The sequence below is a fragment of the Euprymna scolopes genome, chromosome 20 (assembly GCF_053919585.1).
Source record: "Euprymna scolopes isolate OS-2025 chromosome 20, ASM5391958v1, whole genome shotgun sequence".
NCBI classification, from domain to species: domain Eukaryota; kingdom Metazoa; phylum Mollusca; class Cephalopoda; order Sepiida; family Sepiolidae; genus Euprymna; species Euprymna scolopes.
In genome coordinates, this window is record NC_136501.1 from 15,155,781 (window position 1) to 15,179,816 (window position 24,036).

Here is a 24,036-nt window from a genome sequence, read left to right on the forward strand (position 1 = left end):
TTATGCTTTTTTGTACTTTTAGCAATTTCAATCCATCGATGTTAAATATTTCTCTCATTGTTTCAAGATCTCAATTCGTCAATCAGAATGTAGGGTTGATGTCGTCACCATTAATCCGATTTACATCTGGTTTTGCCTGGCTTCCAATATTTTCCGGTGTTGCCCGTTACCTATGCAACAATATGATTAAAAAAATAATCATTAACAAAGGCTCCAAGAATTTAACACAAACAACTAATCTGTGTACGATCGTTTCCAAGACAATACAAATTTTTATTGAAATAAAATCTCTTCATCAGCACAGAGATTGGACACCAAATAGAAAATTGAAACATAGGATCAAGACCAAAGTGAAGATGATCAACTTTTATACAGCAAATTATAAACTTTATTGGTTATAATTTTAATTAATACTTAAAATAAAAACATACTTTATGAAGATTGCCTTTTTGTATCACCCTTTCCAGAAATCTGATTTTCTTCAGTTTCTGAGGAAAAAAAATAATGTAAAATCCAAATTTGTAGATTTTATAAAAAATCATGAAAAATAAAAATTATCTAAACATTTTTTTTTTTTCATTCACTTTTTCCTCTCATTAACATTGAATCGTGTCAACCAAAAGTATGTTAAACTTTAGTTCAGTTTTGGAGACAGACTTTTTTTTTTATAAAGTTGTTAGGAAAGAAAGTTTTGTTATTTTGCTGTAGAAGTAGGATTGTGCATCAATAAGACAAATCAATATTTGATTCTGACTAGCCAATTCTTACTTTTTTTTGTAGTTGCACCATCTCATTTGATCTAAGAGAAAAAAAAACATTTAAAATGTATTTCATTTTAGTTTCTTTACAAAATGAAATATTCCAGTCTGGAAAAAAAAATTTAATAGGCTCTTTCTTCACTAATGGCCTTAAAATAAAAATCAACTTATGTCTATTTACATACAACCCTGGGGACAGAGTTTGATATATGGTCAGTTTTTATGTGGGGAACATCCAGTTCCTCAAAAACTGGCACCCTAGATTGTTAAAAAAATAAAAATTAACTCAATTCAAAGGATTCTTTCTCACTATCCCAAGACAGAGCAGATGAAATATAGTATTAAAACAGATCTTAGCTAAAAGGCCCAGAGAAATTTAACTTCTGTCCTTATCTAAAGAAACAGTTCACTATTTTTGTATCCTTTTTTCATTATTTGTTGTACAGAAAGATGTCTCAACATAACATTCCTTCTTACATAAATATTAGGATATTTCTTAACATTACTTGATTATTGTACTGGTGGCTAAACATCTTTTAATTATACTAAATTATTTTTTTTAATTTAATGCTAAGAATGCAAATGACAGTGCAATGCTGTTAAGCCTTCAAAATGTATGTTAGAACAGTGTATGTTTTTAAAACTCTTTTTCACCCCAAACATAAAGGGCTACTATTTGGAATTGTGTCTAACAGAGGACAGCAGGAGTTGTACAGCAAGATGTTTATTCATATTACATTTAAACTTCTGTGAGTTAGTAGTCAGGGAAGAAGGAAACAGGAAGAGAATTCCAAAGTCTAGCAGTTCGAAGGAAGAAGCTACTAGAGTAGAAGACATCCCAGCATCAAGGAACTTCAACAGTGAAGGGGTGGGATTTTGTTGCTTGTTAGGGGGATATACATCGAGGGGCAAAAGTACTATAGTTCAGAGAATATTTTACTAAAGTACTTGTAAAACAGGTACATGGATTGTTGATCGTGTGAGACCTATTAGATTTTAGATTTTTGTTGGACCGTCTAAGAGTGAGAGACTGATGATAGACGGACTCGCTCGGATGTGGCAACAATACTCCATGCATGGGTAAATTGTGGCTTTACAATGATATAGGATGTGATCTGGTAATAATAATTTTCTAGTACATTAGAAGGAGCCCACCTTCTTTGCCGCAATCTTGGCAATGTCCTCAATGTATTAGTTTGAGTTTTTTTGTATATAACCTAAAGTTGATAAAGATGTGACTGACACATTATTATTTTTTGGTAAATGTATGCCCTTACACAAACAGCCTAAAACATTTGGCAGTAAAAATTTAAAAAAACAAAACAATTACTTTAGAATTTAGAGTAAGGGATTAGTTTTTTTTATTTTAATTCAAAGTTAAAATGATCATCCATTTCAGGCAAATCAGGCAGTAATGATAACCGATTAATTAACTGGATAGTGTTTTAAGGACATAACCCAAAAACATGTAATAAAAAGAGATGAACTGTGTCAGCAGAGCCACATATTCGTCAACTGCAATGTAATGCAGAGCAGAACACCACTTTAAAAAAAAAAAACGCCACCCGTAGACCATTAGTGGCAGTCTGTGATGCCTTAGGATGGACAAGCACTCCATGGTTTAGTGACTTGTAACAATCTACTTTGGCTCTTACTTTGCCAGGATGAGAGATCAGAGAGGCCCGATCAGATCAATCAACTGATCACATCAAGCCCTAGCATCTATAAATTTTTTGTCAACAATATTAATCTGATTCTTAAAAAATATCAAAACCTTTATTTCCCATATTTATTTTTCTCCCCAAATAGATACTAGAAAGCAGTGGTTAAGGGTCATTCATGTAGAGAAAAAAGATTATTATACTAAAGAGTAATGTTTTCTAAGATTAATCTACATATAAAAGTGACATTGTTTGTCTGGGGAACAGTTTCTACCAAACTACTCAGTCAATTTTTGGTCTACAGATTTGAAACTTGATATATAAGGAATTTGGATCTGTAGAACGAATTTGATTTGATCTTTAGCCGGTAAAAATAGCTGCTAAGGGGTCAAAATTGAAAAAAAATTGGAACTTGACAGACATAAGTCAACTTAAAATGCACATCTATGCATGTGCAAATATACATTTATATCTTTAGCAGCATTATTTTTTTACAGCATAAATTAAAACATTATATTTTAATGTATTTTATGACCGGGCAACACTAGGCAGCTTGCTATCGTTTTCTAAAATTGATATTCTCACTCTCACTGTAAAATATCCTTATAAAAATCATTTTTTTTCCAGTAATGTTCCTAGGACTAATGATTTTACTCTTACTGTAAAATATCCTTCTAGGTGCAATGTTTTTTAACAATTAAAAAATAATTATCCTACCTACAAGATTCTATTTGAGAGCAGCAAAATTCGACATTAAATAACCCATACAGGGCTTTACACTGCGAGCGGGACAGTCACATTTGCAAGTGATTTTTTCAAGTGGCACCTAGAAATAATAAAATACTTATCTTTTGGCGATTGTAGGTTCCCCCCCCCCCGCCAACTATCTTCTAAAGCTCATTATTGAATGAAAAATTTCTTTTCAACCTTTATTTTATTTTTTTTTTTAAATAAAACAAGCAAAGTGAAATTATTTAAACAAGAAAAGTTTAATAGAATAATATATACTTTTTTTAACAAAGGCTATTTAAAAAAAAAAAAAAACATCTGCAGAAATTTGAATGCCTATACGTTTAAGTCTATACATAAAATTTGGTGTATATTTAGAATTACACTTATTTTTTTTTTTAAAGACAGAAAAATCTTTGTGATGTACATATTCCTCACAGAATGAAAATGTCATATTCCAAAAATCATATGGGTTTTGCTAATAACAGTTCTATTTAGCTAGTAAGTGAAAATATTTAGTTATCAACGGTCAGGTAATTATAAATTTATCCGTAGAGTACTGCCATATATGGTCCATGTGCTGTAAACCAAAGCAAAGGGAAATAAATTTTATGTGATAACTAGGTCTATGACAACAGCATATTCTTTTCATTGTTTTGACTCAAGTATATATCCGACACACTTAGACACAGTTAATCAACTGAGAACCACACCACTATATAAAAGCATAGAAGATATCAACTCGAAAGTCAAAACAATGAAAAGATTACACTGTTGTCCTAGCCCTAGTGATGACTATTGTTCCTTATATAAATTACCTTCCAGAGAATATTATTCAGAAAATTAACATTTATGCTGATGACACCACCTTCTATTTTGGTATTGGTTCTTGCCCACCTCCCTCCGATCAGTTGAAATATGCAGCTAATTTAGAAATTGGCCCGAGTTCAGTTATAGATTGGGTTAAGAAATGGTTTGTTTTGTTTAATTGTATTAAGTCTCAGCTAATGTTTTTTTAATTGTAAAATCAGTTCTCTATCTCTCTAGACACTTTCTCACACCTAAGGATGTATATGGCAGGATGATGCTACATCTCGACAATTGAGAAAAAAAGAAATCATTCAACATCTCATTGAAAAAGACTCGTACGGGCCAAAATAGTTTAATAAGTATTTTCATTAATTTGAAAAAATAATTAAATCTTCTTAGTATCGTGATTTTTGTCTCGGTGATTTCTCATATCTTACGTTATGATATATTAGTGTTGAGAAGATTTATTGGAATCAGGAATCAAAATGAAATAATACATTTTTTAAATAAAAAAAGGAACTTTCTGGAGTATTGGAAAAAAATCGTGACTATTTTCTGAATTTTCTTAATTGTTTTTATTTAAAACAAAATTTTCGATGGCTCATATTAATGATGAAATAATAAACATTTACTGATTCTAAACTGAAAGCAAAACTAAAATCTATAGATCGCAGTGTAGTTTTATGTTTACAAAAATATACGCACATATCACATGCGTTTTTGCAGAAATTTAATTTTTTTTAATGTGCAGTTATAGAGTTATTTTTATTATTATTTTCATTTCAAACCACCGTAAAAACGCATGCATTACATGCACGTGTTTTTGCAAACGTAAAACATACAATTTTGAAGTGATCTATGGATTTTAATTTTATTGGCAGTTCAAAATGAATATTCATCTTTAGTACCAGCAACAGAAAAAATCAGTTTTAAACAAAATAACACTAAAAAATAAACAATTAAAGGAATCATTTTTGGCATAAAAAAATAAGCACAAATTTTTCCCATTCCAATATCCCAAAAAGTTACGACTTTTCCAATTAAATCCCAACACTATTTTTGTATTTTTTGTCGAATAAATTTGTCAAATTTTTTAGTTTACTGAATTTAATTCCAAATTTTCATTTAAACTATTGTTCTATCTCGTATATTGAGCTTATTTATCTGATTGGGATCGTCTTATAATGTAATATTTATATGGACTAATTTTACAGTATTTATACAAGCTGTAATCTGAAAGTATATATATATATATATATATATATATATATTACATTAAAATTATACTGTTCCACAAGAAACATATGCTCATTTTTATGTTAATCTAAAAATCTAAAAAAAATTTCTGCAATTTAGTTTTTTTAAAAAATAGTTTTAATGCTAAATAAACACCCAAAATTGCTATTTTTGCCAATTTGATCAGATAAGATTATGCAACTTTTAATAAAAAATGAACCAATTCAACAATTATTAAAAATCAAAAACAAAATTTAACCAAAGACATTATTTAATGAACATGTTTCATTTCAAAAACATTATAATGCATAATTCTTTTTTAATGAACTATAATACAATAATACGGAAAGAATAAAACTGCTTTGTTAGGATGATTCATCAGAGTCTTCAATAAGTGAATAAGGTACATTATTTGATCGCTGGTTGGAGCCAGCGTATGAAATTTCAAAACTTTGTGAATGATCAATTACCAAATTATCTGACAGTTTCATTTGTTTGGATTGAGATGGATTTGTGAGATTATCATTTCCGTTGTAAGAATGTGGTGGGCAGCTTTCACGCATATTATTTAGAAACGATTCCGGTTGTCTTGACTGTAGAAAATTGTTTTTGATATGTCGGCTCCTTCTCTTTCGGACCAAATTTTTTTTGCTGTTACTAGAAACAAGAGTCAGATCAGAATCAGAATCCGACCCACTGATCGTGACACATGTCCGATCATCTGTAGCTCGGTTCACACCTCCTATAGACGACTGGTTAAGTCGAGTATTGTTGGATTCTGGCATCATGATTTGTAAATGCTGGGCAGGTCTTGATACAGTCTCTGTGACATCTCCACTTGGGAGGCTAAAGACAGAAATTTCACTCTGTGATGCTTCTGATTTGATGGCTGCTCTAATCGACGACGTTTCTGATTTGGTGGCCGCTCTAATCTGTGATGTTTCTGATTGGGTGGCTACTACACTCGGTGATGCTTCTGATTTGATCGCTACTACACTCAGTGACGTTTCTGATTTGATGGTTGTTCCATTCGGTGACGCTTCTGATTTGATCGTCACTCCATTCGGTGACGCTTCTGATTTGATTGTTGCTACACTTTGTGACGCTTCTGATTTGATGGATGCTGGTAAAGGGTTTAAATTAATGGCCGTATGATCTGCTGGAGTTAAGTGCTTTGTAGCCAACAACTGCGATGACCGTGTAGTCTTGATCGGAAGATTAACTTGATTACGATATAAATTGCATGTGTCTTTCAAGTCTTGCAAGTTGAGGATTGCAGAGATCTGTTCCATATCTTCGAGCACATCAGAATTTAGAGAAACAACTCCTTCGTACATGTATTTAGAAAATGCCCACAATGCATCACCACCAATTTCCTGTGGAAAGTTGAACTGGAAACATTCTGATGTCAAATCTGAATTGGATGAATCGACCAGCTGAGGGCTGAGAGCCAGTAATACAATTTTGTGCACCTACAAAATAAATCAAAACAGAAATCATTATGACAGATACTTATAAAGAAAATTGCTTTTTTTATAAAAAAAAGTTTAGATTGCATAGAACATAAAGATAAATTATGTAAAAACAAAAAAAAGGCATAATTTTATCTGATTAAAGTCATAAACTTCACACAATGAACTTATGAACCTTAAAATCATTAGATTCAACATAACCTTGACACTGCTATTGTAACAAAAACATCCTTGAAGTCGCCAGGAACAAAATTAACACAATGGGTGGGGGGGGGGGTACTTTTGTTATTCTTTACAGGTAATAGTTTCTAATCAGCATTGTATTTAGCTTAAACAGTAGTCTGTCAAGTTTTTCATTATATTGAACCAGTTGCCACAGAGAGAAAGAGAGGCAAAAAGATAGGGGATCACGAACCTCTCTCTTGCTCGGGCAACTAGTTCAATATAAAGAAAAAACTGCCTGACTACTGTTTTCTGAACATTAAAAATTCGTTCAAGATGGAATTTTTTCCCATATTTCAAATATTTATGTACAGAGTAATAATGAAACGATTTTTGAAAATTTCAGCATTACTTACAGACCGATCTTTTTTTCTACATATAATTACCAATCATGTTGCTAGCAAAAGCAGTTATCTTTTTTTTAAATTATTTTTTATAAATACCATTTACTCATGTAACAGAAACTGGCAAACTAGTGCGTTCGGAATTCATTTAGGCAGTTTCTGGCAGTTCTTGAATGTGTGTGTGGGCAGGGGTACAAAACAATGGCCAAAGCACATTCATGTCGTTAAATCACAAAACAAAATGTTAGAAAAACATAATGAAATAAAAAAGATAAATAAAACAGTGAATTCATTACATTGTCAAGTAAAACAAAATTACAATTAATTATATCACTTATGTGCGGTTCTGCACAAATACTTTGGAATTTTAGAAAAATAAAAAGGGCAGAAGAATAAAAAATTAAAAGCGCAAGAAATAAACAATGGTCATCTATCTAGAAAGAAAACTAATGTAAAACCTATGTACTAATGTCCAACATGTTGGCACCAAAACACTGAGGGAGGGAAACCTCCTTAACTCTGGTCGACAACGTTCCTGGAACTGGAGACTCAAACAAAATATCTTGGTTGCAGAATAACAAGGAGTAGATAAGCTTTGTCTATCACCCGGTTTTGCACTCCTTTGTCTTATTTAGCTTATTTGCCAGGTACCTTCATAGGAACACTTCAAAAACAGTGTTCGTCTTGTTTCCTGATTAGGACAATGAACGCCATCTCATCCATCACTATTTCTCTATCTGGATAACTTGGGGGCAATTTCTTGTCACTTAGTTTTACATGACTGCTCTTATTCTGACAGGTTGAGCGTAGTGTTGACAGTTTGTCTCTCTGCTTTTTCAGATTGGTAGCACTAAGAGCATCTAATGAGATAACTGTAGTGGCGTGCTGCATATGCATTTATATCCAACAGACTTTAGAATCCCATAGGTGAAGATTTGCCAAACCCACTCTATCTTAAAAAAAAAAAACATTAAAAGAAAATAGTATTATAAGCAAAAAGAAATAAGCTCAAACCAGACACGCACCTAAAAACAAATTCACTTATTTCCATATCCATCATCATCATCATGCAGTCCATCAATCTTGACGATGACTAGTTGGAACCTCAGTGCTTTATCCCTCGGTGTTAGCGTAGTCTCACTCCATCGCCACAGGACTTTCCACCTTGGCTCCAAACTTGATTGTGCAGTTTAGGTGCAGTATCTGTTGCGCATTAGATAGACACCTTCTGAGCCTCCAATGCTCATTCCAGTGGAGCGAACCCGCGACGACTGGCTTAGAAGTAACATCGATGATTGAGAATCATTTCTCTTAGTAAACTCCTTAGATATTCTAGCATTAATTGAAACTAACCTAAACTCCTCAAATCACTTTGACATGACTAAATACTTCCCATTCTGCAGTATGAACCCTGACAAACGTATGCATGGACTCTATATTCATAACACTTTTTTCTTGAGTAGAGACCATAGTCTAGAATCAGATAGGTAGGCAGACACATACTTTAGATTAACCTTACAACACAGCATCCATTACTTACATTTCATCTACCATTCTCCTTCGATCCAAAAATGTATCCTGCCTATGTCTGATAATATTTCTTTAGATCTGAGCATTCAAATACATGTTTTTTAGGATTTTAATGTCCACCACGGAAACTGGCTTCATTTCTACATTTCTATAGAAATGTGGCTGATAACAGCACAGTTTCTCTATCACAGATTTCTTTCACAGGGTATCATTTACTGATCCATCTCCCAGACCTGAGGTTTGTGTGACGAATGCTTAGAATCAACTCAGGAGCACTAACCACCTTGTGATAATGTTTGATATCGCACAAAAATTTCAACCGAAAGCCAAAGAGGCTTGACTCAAAATGACAAGATACTATAAACAGATTGGGAACTCATTCCTTTTCCTACTAAACGGTTCCCAAATGAACTAAGTGAGTCATAGCAGGCATAGAAGCACATGTCCCCGACCTGGAAATTCTTTAGTAAGCTCCATTCGCCCCAAATATGTCATTTCAATTTGTGCAGCTGATATTATATATAGACAGCAAATATTCTGACGATTTAACCGCTATAAGTCAAATATGAATAGACAAAAATTTATAGCATCAAGCAATTAAAAGTGCAATAGCCATGGTTAAAAGTAAGTAAACTGAGATGATCAGAAAAAAGAATTGCAGAAATTCAAAAGTTGCAATTTCTGTAAAATCCACAATAGTAAATAATAGTCAATGAACAATTCCTTATCTTCAACCATCATGATGTTGATTGCATGGCAACTGATAAGGCTGATGCTTGCCTAGCAATTCACCTTGAAATCTACAAACCATTCCCTCCCAAATTTTCTACTGCAGACAGAAATCACATGATGTGATCATCTTTTTCCATGTACAGAATATGATAAAAAATCTTGATGCCACCTAAGTATATGGGTCTGATCTTCCATGGTATATAGTAATGGCCTTTGTATTCTCTACAACAAATGCCTTGCAGAATTTTTCTTCCTCGATAGCTGAAATGACTTGCAATATTTCCAACCCATCAGTCTCTTTCCACTCTTCGCTAAAATCTTTGAACCATAAATCAATCTAATAATAGTACACCACCTTGTTAATGTGTAACACCTTTTTAGGCCAACAGCATGGATTTAGGCAAACCTGTTTTAATGCGGTTATCCGAACGGTCATTTCTGAATGCCTCTAGCATACACTGGACAAGACAAGAAAAGTTAGAGCTGTAGTATTCAATATAATATCCAAAATCTTCACATGAAAATTAATTTGTATGATATTACTGGACAAATATTTAATATAATTAGATCCTTCTTAACTAAAAGAAAATCTGGGTTGTCCTTGACGACCATACAGCCAAACAAGTCATTAATACAAGTGTGTCTCCGGGATCAACCCTTGGAACCTTATTTCTGATTTTGATAAATTACCTCCCTGATGCAATTGTATCTGAGATGGGTATATTTGCTGATGATACAACATTCTATTCTCGACATGTGAACAAAACAAGTGTACACACATCCACGTCAATACCTGAATTCTTAGAAAATTACCTCCAGTCTATCGTGAAACAAGACCAAAAATGGATCATAAAATTGAAATGCTACTAAGACTAAGCTTCTTTCCTTCAACAAGTATAAGAAAAATTTCAACCAGCGATTGTCATGATTAATAGAACCCTTATCTAGGAATTTATCATTTAAACTCACAGCCCAACATTCACAGGTAACATGAATTCAAACAAATACAGAAAAGACACTGCCAATGCTGCTGCAAATAAAGTAGGCTTCCTTTAACATGCTAGAAAACTTCTCATGCATGCAAGTCTCCTACATTTCTACAAAATCATCATCTGCCGTTGCATGGAGTATTGTTGCATCAGGGCTGGTGAATCAACTACTAGTCACTCCTTAAACAGGGTAAAAAAATCTCCAATCTAATTTTTTTTTTTTTTTTTTTTTTTTATTACATTTTCACCCCAAACAAGGCAAATTGCCACTTTGGTGTAGGGGGCTACTATCAGGGGCAACAACTACTGGGGTACTATGTAGGGATTTGGGCAGCAAGGTGTCGGTTCACGTTACACTTGAACTTCTGCATGTCAGTACTGTTGGGGAAGCAGGGACCTGGAATGGAATTCCAGAGTCTTGCGGTTCTGGGGAAGAAACTTTTGGAGTAAAAAGATCTTTTACATCTAGGGACCTCTACAGTGTGGGGGTGGGATCTAGTAGCCTGTCGGGTTTGTCGAGGGTGCTCGCGTCGTGGGGGCACAAGTGATTGCAGTTCGTCAGAGCATTCACCACTAAAATACTTGTAGAAAAGGCAGAGGGATGCAACATTTCGTCGATGGGACAGAGGCTGAAGCTTAGATGCCAGTTCAGGGCCTATCAGGTTTGCGACTCTCTTTTGAACCTTGTCAAGGAGCGAGAGACTAGTAGCCGATGCACCAGCCCAGATGTGGCAGCAATACTCCATACATGGGCGAATGGTGGCCTTATAGAGGTACAGGATACTTTCGGGTGTTAGTAGTTTTCTAGCACGGTAGAGAGAGCCTACCTTTCTTGCAGCGGCCCTGGCAATGCCTTCAATGTAATTGTTCCAACTCATGTTTCCTGTGAACGTTAGGCCAAGGAGTTTGAAAGATGGACTCTCAGATAAAGAGTCGTTGGCCATTGCTATGGGTGGTAGAGAGGGTTTCTTGTAATTATTGAATGAAACTAGTTTAGTCTTGGCAGCATTGAACGCGACCAACCACTTTTGTCCCCATTCCACTACAGATTGGAGGTCTTCCTCTAGTGTTTCTGCCATTTCTTTAGAAATGTGTTCATTCGTCTTCCTGTCGTGTCTGCCATAGAGTGTAGTGTAATAGGTTTTGCACTGTTAAACAAGTTTCAATCCTTGTCTCACTAACACAATATTGCATCCCTGTGCTTGTTTTACAAGTATTCAAAGAAACTTGCCGCACTAGTACCTCCCTAACATAAATGCTCCTGATCAACTCAACAATCAGCTAGATCCCACTCCTTCAACGTAGAGGTCAGCAGATGCCAGGTTTTCTAACAATAGCTATTTGAACTAACAACCTCTGGAATTCCGTCCTTGTCCATACCAACATGTAGAAGTTTAAATGTAATGCGAACAAGCATCTCATTGCATAACTCTCCACTTAGTATGACCCCTATAAATATGCCCTTCCTTACAATTTACAGTAGCCCCTTACAGTAGCCATGTTTCTTGTTTGGGATGAATTAAGAGTTTTGAAAAAAAATGTAAAAAAAACTTAAATTTGATACAATGAACATGAAGTCAGAGGTTACATCAACAAAAATGTTCTGAGAACATCTAAGATGAGAACTGTAGTCGAAATAATCTAAAATACTAATCCTCGTTTCAACAATTTCAAAACAAAATTTTCATCATTACAGGAATGGTCATGTGACACAAATCATGCAGTAAAAAAAAAACTGAAAAAGACAAAGAAATGAAAATGTCACTACTAACCATAATCTTCATCGTACCATTTCCGATTGTTGCATCGCAAAATTTTCCTTTCTTCCACAATTCCGCCATATTCGCCAACATGCTGCTCTGATGGTTATGAATGACATAAGAATGAGTCGGAGTCTCGACAGGTTTTACGATGGTTTCAGCAACATTTCGATTCCTGAAAAATAATTTACGTCGAGAGTTGACATACATTTGTTACCTCTTGAAAATAGGGGTTGCCCCTGAAAACATTTGCGGAATATACCAACTACAGTCAGGTAAATAAATATTTATTGGGAATTATTGAACCCTTTGAATTATCTATCATTATTTATTTATCTATTCCTAGGATTGAATAATTCCTGCATTTACAAGCTTTCAAACACATCTTTTATCCGATAAACAATGCTTCAAGCAAACTATGACATACTTCTTAAATAAATAAAAATAAGAAAAACAAAAGAAACTTTTCAAATAAGTTTTAATCACTAGTGTCTAGACGATTCATTTGAAGCGAAAAGATCAAAATATATTTGGGCGCATCAGAATCAGAAAAATTTGTGCCTATTTCCCAATGCCCAAAACAATTCTTTTTTATTGTTTTTATTTCTTTGTTTTTGTTTAAAACTAAATTTATTGCGGCTCATATTGATGATGAAATGATAAGTATTGATTTTAATCTACCAGTAAAACTAATACCTATACGCCATATACATAAGTGTATCTGTACATTTGTGAAAATACATGCATGTTACATGGGTTTTTTCTGGTAATCCATCCCTCCCTCTGCACACACACACACACACACAAAAAAAAAAAAAAAAAAAAAACAACATTTAGAAATTTAAAAAGAATCTGAATCGGTAATTGTATTGAAATCAGGAAAAATAGCTATTATTTTTTAAGAAATATTTTTTCTTCTGTCTTTGTTTTATCGTTACTTCCATGGCAAGTGCTCGTCTGAGCTTCAATCTCTGGTCCTCCCTTGCCAATCTTTCACGATAAACACCAGTCTAGCTGAAACCACTGTCAAAATTTTTCCCCATTCTTTATCAAAATGTAGATTCCATGAACAAAGCTTCTTTCCTTAGAAGTACACGCCTGTTAAACTCTGTTCCATTTGCCTGTTTCCGACCTGACTACAACCTGGATGTCTTCAAGTCCAACATAAACAAATTCCTGATGAACCGCCCCCTTAAGTAAGACACTTTATCAAATCTCCAATAATAATTACTACTAATAATACTATCCCATTGATTACTGTATATGCAATAACCCTTATTCCTGAGTGGCTTCCGGGCCTTGATAAGTGGTGACTACCTTGTAAAAAAAAAAAAAAAAAAAAAAAATGGCACTGAATTGAGACAAAAATAAAAAATTCTAGCCTAAAGGATTTCTTCTTCACTTATTGAAGAAATAAAAAAAGATGAAATGTAGAATCAGAACAGATACTACACTTTGCTCCTAGCTAACAAAACAATTTATTTAGACAAAAATTAAAAATCACAATAAATAATTGTTTGTCTAAGGTATGACTCCCTTTTGGTTTAGGGGGAGATGGGAGTGGAGAGTACCTAATCTAAACTAAACGCTATCACAACTGCATCACAACTGCATCACAACTGCATCACTCCATGGATTTAATCCTGGTTTAAATGAAATTTTATTTACAAAAATAAATATGAGTAATGATAGGAAGTGTGACAATCTACAAACATCTAAAAAGATAAAGAATAAAAAAAAATGCTAATGGGGTGGTCAGTAAGCTTCTCCGAATCTTTTGATAAGTATCAGACTGACCAAGGTTTTCTGGGTTAACAAAAAAACAAACAGGACAATCTCTAAATTGGAGTGAGAGCTAAAAGGGATAAAAAAAAAAAAAAAAAAAATCAACAGAATGGAATATGAAAATGAATGGCATTCTCCAAAATAGAACATTTCGAGGTGGTCAAGGGCAAAATAAGTATGGGAAGTGAGCATGGGGAGGGGGGGGGGAATCTCTCTAGTACCAGAAATAAAACAGAGGCAGGATGCATTTATTCCACTAAGAATTTTTTTTAAACAAACTTTAAGCGATGAGTTTCGTAACACCCAGGACCACGCATGCCATACTCAGGCAGGAAACACAAACTTGGACCCGACTCCTCATCAGATGCATCAGTTTATGTTATTCACTCAACTCTTGCCAAACTCCATACAATGTAGTTTTTTCAATTCTTATCTTTACCTTAAGCTGAAGTTTAAACAACCAAATCGCAATCAGAAACAGATCCTACTTCATGAACCTTATAAAGACATGTAACCCATATAACTAGTCTCACTAGGTGTCGATGTGTGGCTACCTCTCTAACATACTCCTAGAGTTGTCAAACTTTGCTGCAAGTAAAGAAGGTATGCTTGGACATTTCTTCTTCACAGTCTTCACTGCGTGTGCATAAGAGATTGTTCCTTAAGTCAGGTTTTTTGGGGGGGTTTTTACAAGATAGTGGAGGGAAATTGTTGATAGTGGTTGTAGCTAGTAGAGTTTTTTGTGTGAAAGTTTGGCAGGGAGTGGACCATAGATTGGAGCTCAGACAAACACTTGCCATGAAAATAATGATAAAGCAGAGACAGGCTCGCAACGTCATTTCTGTGGAAAAGAGGTTGCAGAGAAGATAAAAGGGCATCACCTACTAGGTTTCAAACTCTATCAAGACAAGATAGAGCATGCCGAGTATATCCGGGTAAGATTTAACAACAGTATTCCATCCTAGGACATACTTGGCTCTTGTACAGATAGAGGATTGTAGGTTTTTATAATTTGGCATACATGGGTAGTGCGTTTTGAACCAGTGCCAGGTCAGAGAATATTTAGTTGTTGACATCACTCTGGCCTGGTGCCCAACTTCACTGAGAGCATTCCCAAAGTCGATCCAAAGTGGTACTAACCACTAATTCGCTATAGTTTCTTTCTAGGTTGTGCAAAGACCTTGGTTTCCAGCAATGCTCTAAACGCAGCTCAGCATTCAGCAAAGAACTATGTTTCTTCTATCACTTATGATGGGGGTCGGGAAAGGCTCTCTCAACTGCAAAACCCACAAAATATCTTCTAACAAAATACAACCAGAAAAGCCAATATTTTGACATGTCTATGATTTGTCAAATCTAGCATTCTCATGCCTCTCTTGCTCAGATGTTAAGTACGAACCTCTCTGCGGACATAGTTTTTTTCTTTTCTATCTTTGGATTTGCTACAGTTGATGATGACGCCTATATGCCTTGATAACTGTTGCAATGTCAGTACAGCTAGACATGAAAATGGTGATATTATCAGCAAACAGAAACCCTAATTCATGCTCCGTCAGAAAGAGCACCAGTGGTCTCACCACCCTCATCATTTAATTTACAAAGGAAGGATTTCAACACAAGGACATAAAATAAAACTGACAGCAGACAACCCTGATGTACTGACAGGAAAAACCATGAATGACTACAAAGACAATTCATTTACACTACCAAACTGGTAGACAATAAAGAATGGTGGCCCACTTGATTAAAACGAGTAACGTTTAGAACTTGATGATCAACCCTATAAAAAGTCTTGAACAGCATGGCTTTGATATCATCTTCTCTTCCTTCCAAGAACGTGCAAATCAGATGCAAATTGTTTTGAATTGATCTCCTCTCCTGCTCGACTTTGACTAAGTCACCAACAACAATCTGCAAACGATTCACAAGAACACTTGCAAAAATCTTTAACTTTGTGTTTAGTAGAGTTATGGCCTCTAATCATCTTGATCCTACTCGTTAACATGTTGGTCACTTTTTTTTTTCAATTTCCTTATCATTTTGTTCAATCTAGGAATGGGGTCTCAAATTTTATTGGGACAATCTATACCAATAATCAATTATTGTTGGTTGGAATTATGCGGGTCACTGGTGAAGAAGTATGTCAGTGAAGTGGCTATCCAAGATGTTCGAAAGTTGAGGATTTCTTACCATGAAAGTATCGACCATATCGCAGAGTTCATACAGAGATTGGCAGTGCTTGCATTTCCCGAGGAAGCGACCGGAATAGCAACTGCATTCAGGTCATTCTGATCAATGCATTCATGGATGATCTAAACAACAAAGAAACTCAAAAATGCCATCAGGGGTTGGCCACTCTCCCTACTGGAAACTAAGGACTTAGCATGAAACAGTCTAAGGATGGAGGAAGGGCCGGAGGAAGCAGGCGAAAAGATTAGGAAACCCCAGAGCCAGGTAAAGCTGGCATGATGTTACAAAGTAGGTCTGATGACCGGTCCCAAGAGAAGGGCATGGGACCTCCGATGTGGATTCTATGGGCCTACCCAAGGCAGGGAAGGACCAATATGTTGAACCTGTAAACATTAAGACAAGAGAGTGTTCCACTAAAAGGAATCGGGGATTAGAGATTAGGACATCAGAGGTTGATCAACCATCTTGGACCACAGGGGAAAGCCAGGGAAACACCGGCAGGCCACCTTGACGAAAAAGTTGAAGATAAAATGGGCATAAGAGTTAAATGCAAAGTATGTTGGACATATGGAAAAGCAGACACTTTTCACCAGATTCGTTATAGGAAATGTGGAAGAATAGTCAAAGAACCTGTATGTTACTTTGTGGATCTGGAAACGGCTTTTCACAATGCCAAGAGAGATTGCATATACGAGGAGGAAACAAAAAGTGGTTAGTAAAGGTTGTTCAAGTAAAACACAGAATAGCTCAAAGTTGTGTTAGAATTAACACATAGTTATAGCTTTAATGCTCAAGACTACATCACGGTTCTGTATAGAGTCTGCTGCTTTTCATTTTTCCTGAAGAAATACTGTATACTGAGGATTTACTGATTGCCTGTGAATCGATGACCTACTTGTTTAAGTTACAGATTTAAAGGAATGCAAAGGTCTGAGAGTAAATGTTATGAAGACCAAAGTGATGATCAATTGTTGTAATGTTGGAAAGTTAAAAAAGTTCCCTTGCTCTAGTTTGTTGAAAGGAAATCAAGCATAATTCATTTTTCATTCAAAATAGTCAGCAATTTCTGCCATTTCCTAGCGTTCAGCACTAAGGTTCGTCTTATTCCAAAGGTACATAAATGACGAAACTGTTGGAAGTGGAATTCCTAAATTTGTTGATGACGTTAAAATAATCAGGCCAATCACAACAGAAGATATGAAAATGATACAGCTAAACACATAAAATTTACTCAAGTGGTCAAAGAAGTGGTGACTGCAATTAGCTGCCAAAAAAAGAAATGCAAAAGCATCAACTATGGGAACAACAGCTGTCACTTGTGCGTATGTATATAAGGCACTCTCTTAATAAATTTATAATTTTTATTACAATTTAGTTTTAATTCATACTTTAATGACCAAACAATACCATAATAATAAAATTTAACTTTCAACAATGACTTACTAAGAAAATAAAAACAATTATGTGGAACAAAAATACAAGTCAGGGTACTCCTGGGTAACATTGATTAATACTACAGTAATGTCGTTAAATAAGCTTTGCAGGTGATATGGGAAAAATAAGGCATTAAAAATGTTTATCTTAAATATTATTACTTGAGGAGTCATTTTGTGCACAAAGTTAATTTATTTTGCCCATATAAACTAGAGAAATACACAATTAAAATGTGTAAGAATCAAGATGGATGCCATCAACAATTTCATAAGCATGAAGCAACCTTGGCCTTGCGATCAAAAACCAAGATTGAGTGAAACGGAATGAAATGCAAGAAAAAGAAAAAAAAAACATGACAAATAATTTAAACAACTTTTATTTTAAATTAATTTTTTATAATTTAAAATGACAAATAATTTAAACAACTTTTATTTTAAATTAATTTTTTATAATTTAAAATGACAAATAATTTAAACAACTTTTATTTTAAATTAATTTTTTATAATTTAAAATGACAAATAATTTAAACAACTTTTAAACAACTTTTATTTTAAATTAATTTTTTATAATTTAAAATGACAAATAATTTAAACAACTTTTAAACAACTTTTATTTTAAATTAATTTTTTATAATTTAAAATGACAAATAATTTAAACAACTTTTAAACAACTTTTATTTTAAATTAATTTTTTATAATTTAAAATGACAAATAATTTAAACAACTTTTATTTTAAATTAATTTTTTATAATTAAAAATGACAAATAATTTAAACAACTTTTATTTTTAATTAATTTTTTATAATTTAAAATGACAAATAATTTAAACTTCGTTTCATTCTAATTAGTAAAAAAAAAAAAACTTAACAGTTGTCATATATAATATAGCAGATGAATATCTAATATCTGCAGCTTGTACGAAATAAGAAAAAAACAAAAGCTTAACAGTTGTATAAATTATTTGTCATTTATAATATAGCAGATGAATATCTAATATCTGCAGCTTGCACGAAATAAGAAAAAAAAAAAAAGCTTAACAGTTGTATAAATTATTTGTCATATATAATATAGCAGATGAATATCTAATATCTGCAGCTTGCACGAAATAAGAAAAAAAAAACTTAACAGTTGTATAAATTATTTGTCATATATAATATAGCAGATGAATATCTAATATCTGCAGCTTGCACGAAATAAGAAAAAAAAAAAGCTTAACAGTTGTATAAATTATTTGTCATATATAATATAGCAGATGAATATCTAATATCTGCAGCTTGCACGAAATAAGAAAAAAAAAAAGCTTAACAGTTGTATAAATTATTTGTCATATATAATATAGCAGATGAATATCTAATATCTTCAGCTTGCACGAAATAAGAAAAAAAAAAAAAAAACTTAACAGTTGTATAAATTATTTGTCATATATAATATAGCAGATGAATATCTAATATCTGCAGCTTGCACGAAATAAGAAAAAAAAAAAACTTAACAGTTGTATAAATTATTTGTCATATATAATATAGCAGATGAATATCTAATATCTTCAGCTTGCACGAAATAAGAAAAAAAAAAAACTTAACAGTTGTATAAATTATTTGTCATATATAATATAGCAGATGAATATCTAATATCTTCAGCTTGCACGAAATAAGAAAAAAAAAAAACTTAACAGTTGTATAAATTATTTGTCATATATAATATAGCAGATGAATATCTAATATCTGCAGCTTGCACGAAATAAGAAAAAAAAAAACTTAACAGTTGTATAAATTATTTGTCATATATAATATAGCAGATGAATATCTAATATCTGCAGCTTGCACGAAATAAGAAAAAAAAAAAACTTAACAGTTGTACAAATTATTTGTCATATATAATATAGCAGATGAATATCTAATATCTGCAGCTTGCACGAAATAAGAAAAAAAAAAAGCTTAACAGTTGTATAAATTATTTGTCATATATAATATAGCAGATGAATATCTAATATCTGCAGCTTGCACGAAATAAGAAAAAAAAAAAGCTTAACAGTTGTATAAATTATTTGTCATATATAATATAGCAGATGAATATCTAATATCTTCAGCTTGCACGAAATAAGAAAAAAAAAAAAAAACTTAACAGTTGTATAAATTATTTGTCATATATAATATAGCAGATGAATATCTAATATCTGCAGCTTGCACGAAATAAGAAAAAAAAAAAACTTAACAGTTGTATAAATTATTTGTCATATATAATATAGCAGATGAATATCTAATATCTTCAGCTTGCACGAAATAAGAAAAAAAAAAAACTTAACAGTTGTATAAATTATTTGTCATATATAATATAGCAGATGAATATCTAATATCTTCAGCTTGCACGAAATAAGAAAAAAAAAAAACTTAACAGTTGTATAAATTATTTGTCATATATAATATAGCAGATGAATATCTAATATCTGCAGCTTGCACGAAATAAGAAAAAAAAAAACTTAACAGTTGTATAAATTATTTGTCATATATAATATAGCAGATGAATATCTAATATCTGCAGCTTGCACGAAATAAGAAAAAAAAAAAACTTAAACATGCATGTCAAACTTTTTTTTCCTTTATTTTTAATAAATTTTAATTCATTAATATACAAGTGTTCTTTTATTTTACTTATTAAACTTTTAGTCGCGTGCAAGCGACTCTATAAGTCGGTCGGTCTATCCGTAACACTTTTGTGCTTGGCCTTTTTGGTTAAGATCAAAGGTCTGTTGTTAATAGATGCTTTTTAAGCTTTTCTTGGCCTTTTGGCCAAGAAAGGATGACCAACGACCCCCATCTTCCCCCCCTTTTGAGTTGGCCTTGTGCCTAAGTTTTTTGTTCATGTTCATTTTTTTGCCTGAATAAAAGATTTAGTATCTCAAAGTGTAGTATATGTTCCAGCAGATACTGCAAGCAAAGACCATATGTGGGGGCAACCCCACATATAAGACCTTAGTTAATGTAGGGGCAACCCTTCATACCAATTGTCACTATCCATCTCCCCTACTCCCTGGGGAGTTGGCCCCAATTTCCCCTTCACTCCTCACATTAAAAATCGGCCTTGTGCCTAATTTGCTCGGTGGGGGAGCAAATAAATACTCTTTTCTTGGCCTTTTGGCAAAGATCAAAGTGTAGTATCTGTTCTTACTACATGCTGTACTTTTGTTTGTAACTTTGTGATATAAAGTGGGGGATTACTTTTCTGTATTAATTTAATGTAAAAAGATCACCCACTTTACAACCAGTCAGTCTCAAAGCCATTCAAGTCATTCTCCAGATCATTCAAGTTGTTTTTGAAGGATCCCAGTTATTTTTTAAGCATTCAAGTCATTCTTAAGTTCATTAAAGTCATTCCAAGTCATTTACTTTTTATTTAAGTCATTTCAGCCCATTTTTTCTGTCATTTTAGTCTATCTTTAAGAATTTCATGTCAATCCTACATTCACACATTCATTCATTACACGAGAGCATGCGACTGATGGCTATCGGCCTTGTTAATTGAGAAAAAGAGCGTCTTACACACTTTTTTTTTTCAATGTTGTCAATATCCTAAAATGAAAGTAGTATTATGGAACCACTAGGTCGTCATTGTCAATCTGTTTTGTTATCTATTTAACTTCATTTATCTAGATGAAAAAATTATGTCAGACAGGAGTTTCCTTCTTTGAACTTATTTTGGTGCAAAACAAATTTTTTCCTAATCCCATTAATTTTAATTATTTTTCATTTTTTCCAAAAATGTAATTTAACATTAAATTATCCATAGACATTGATGACAGGAAATTAAAAAAACAAAAAAAACAAACATTTATTTCAATGGATTTTCATTGATATAATAGGAATAACTGTTTTATCGATTGTGCAAATATAGAGGTGGTGCTTATTCAGATTGGCACTTATGGTGGCAATTAAAAGTAAAGAAAATACAAAAAAGTAGTCTTATTCGTTATAGATTGAAGATGTCATATTGCAAAAAATTAGGTAAATTGATTAAGTAGTTTTATTTAAAACTAAGAAAATCAAAATTTACAATTTTTAGCGATTTTACTACTAAACTGTATTGAACATAAAGGCTTACTTTGGACCTCTCAACTTCTATTAGAGTTGGCCCCTGCCTTTTTTTATTTCATTGGATTTAATCATGGCCAATGAAATCACTACAACTTGCTTTGTTGTAAAATTTTATTTGCTTGGATAAAAAAAACGGTACACGTATGGAAATTGTACCCCCCTCTGTATTTTTTTTATTTTTGTCTTTTTTTTTTTTTCAGCTGATTATTATCAAATGGACACTCACCTATCGGATTATAAAAAAAGATTTTCTCAAGTCAATATTTAAATATTTGTAGGGGGTGCTCGGTTTATAATGCAACATTCTGGTAAATCGATCATCAATTTTAGAATCACTCGACGTTTTTAGACCAAATTTTGCAAATTTAGCCTTTTTTTTAAATTGTGCTTTTTAAAATAATCTGAAAAAAAAAAAAAAAAAAAAAAGGGGGCTAACGTCGCAAAATTTGACATAAAAACATTGAGTGGTTCTAAAATGGTTGATTGATTTACTAGACTTTTGCATTAGAAACTGAACACCTCCTATAAATATTTAAATATTGACTTAAAAAAAAAAAAATTTCATTATCTGGTAGTATCCATTAGATAATCTGGTGAAAAAAATGTGAAACTAAAAAAGATGCAGAGTGGGGTATCACTTCCAGATGTGCGCAAAAAAAAAAAAAAAAACATACTTGATCAAATTGTGATTTTTTTAATATTTTATCTCCGTTTCGTGACTGATATGTACATCATACATACCTTTCTGTCTTTTATTTGATTGGAATTGCCACCATAAGTGCCAATCTGAATGTAATGATTCCTAACGCGGAAGACAAATAGAAAACCAGTTAATAAGGATTTAATCATCAAGAATCACAGGTTTGCATGTCGAAATAGAAGAATCGAAAATTGCTAAGATTTCACACAAACTAACAATGTTAATAATATAACAATATTAATAATATAACAATGTTAATAATATAACAATATTAATAATATAACAATGTTAATAATATAACAATATTAATAATATAACAATGTTAATATAACAATGCTAATAATATAACACTGAATAAGCAGCTTATTAGGATTTAAAGACGCTTTTCTATAACTTATCATTGATATGATGGAGATAAGTTCATATTTCTAGAGATTTGTTCATTTTTTTGTTTTTATACAAGTATTTAAGATGCTGAAACCAACACAACAACAAATAAACATAAACTACAAAACAGGGTGTTGGAGTCGGAATTCTTTATCCAACTCCGACTCCTTAAGTTAAATAAATTTATCTTTTTTTACATGGTTTTCCTGTTTGGTTTTAGCAGTTTTTGTGTGGTTTTTCTGTTATTTTTGGAGATATATTATATTTTGTACTGTACTGCTATGCTTCTACTTCATCCAGATATTTCAATCCATCAGATCACTTCAAATCCTGTCTGGACAACTGTTTTCATTTTGGTTGTGACATAACACAGGATCAATGAAAATTTTGTTTTTGAGTGAGATCACTGTGGAATTACATTATATAACAATCGAATCCTAATTCGAAAGTTATTCAGTTCCTGATTGAAATGGAATTTGGCAATTAGATTAGTTCAGGATCGATCCAGAATTACAATCTTATCAATAAAAAAAATCAATAAAAATCAATAATAAAAAAAATCAATAAAAAGCAACCCTTGCTACTATAACCCTTTATTGCTTTTTCCTGTTTTTCCTTTGATCTTTTTCCATAAAGGCAATATTATCTTTTAAAAAATTTCTTTTTGTATATGTGTCTTTACTCCCTTCTTCTGATGAGAAGCGTTTGATTTCGAAATGCCATGGCCTAAAGAGGTTTCCTTATCCCTAAATATTCCCCTTTTGAACTGATAGCATAATAAAATTTAATTGTAAATTTTTTATCTCTTTGTTATCTTAACTTATTCTATAAAGCTGGTTGAGTGTATATGTGAGTATATTTATCATGCAAGTGAATGTTAAACGTAAAAAATAATATGCATGAAAAGTATTTATAAAATGCTTGCCGATAGGTGTGAGAGGCTGATATATGGATCTGCAGAATAGATTTCCATATAAGTCGGAGTCAAAGATATTAAAGTCTGCATTCTAGAAGTCAGAATCAGATTTTACCATCCGACTCCGCAACCCTGCTACAAAAACATTCTGTTTTGCGCCTTAATAGTTCCAAATATTTTCCAAACTCTACAACAAATGCCTAGCTGAATCTTACTTCCCTAATAGCTGGAAGATGGCCTCTGTTGTACTAGTGTACAAGAATTCTGGTAAAAGAACCAACCCTCTCAATTATCG

The 24,036-nt window shown here is 32.7% G+C and overlaps 1 protein-coding gene and 1 pseudogene across 4 annotated transcripts in view; one reads left to right on the plus strand and one right to left on the minus strand.

Moving 5' to 3' along the window:
- Positions 1 to 238: 238 nt before the first annotated feature.
- The window catches only part of LOC145241333 (uncharacterized), an 80,969-nt gene continuing 57,171 nt past the window's right edge, over positions 239 to 24,036 (minus strand). For all 4 annotated transcript variants that reach the window (XM_080104167.1, XM_080104169.1, XM_080104168.1 and 1 more), the window contains 2 exons: positions 12,256 to 12,418; positions 239 to 6,666 (listed from right to left, as the gene is read on the minus strand). In XM_080104167.1, coding sequence (XP_079960293.1) covers positions 5,560 to 6,666; positions 12,256 to 12,418 — 1,270 coding nt within the window. In that variant the 3' untranslated portion in view covers positions 239 to 5,559. The remainder of the gene's footprint in view (positions 6,667 to 12,255; positions 12,419 to 24,036) is intronic.
- LOC145241773 (U2 spliceosomal RNA) lies at positions 20,766 to 20,902 on the plus strand (annotated as a pseudogene).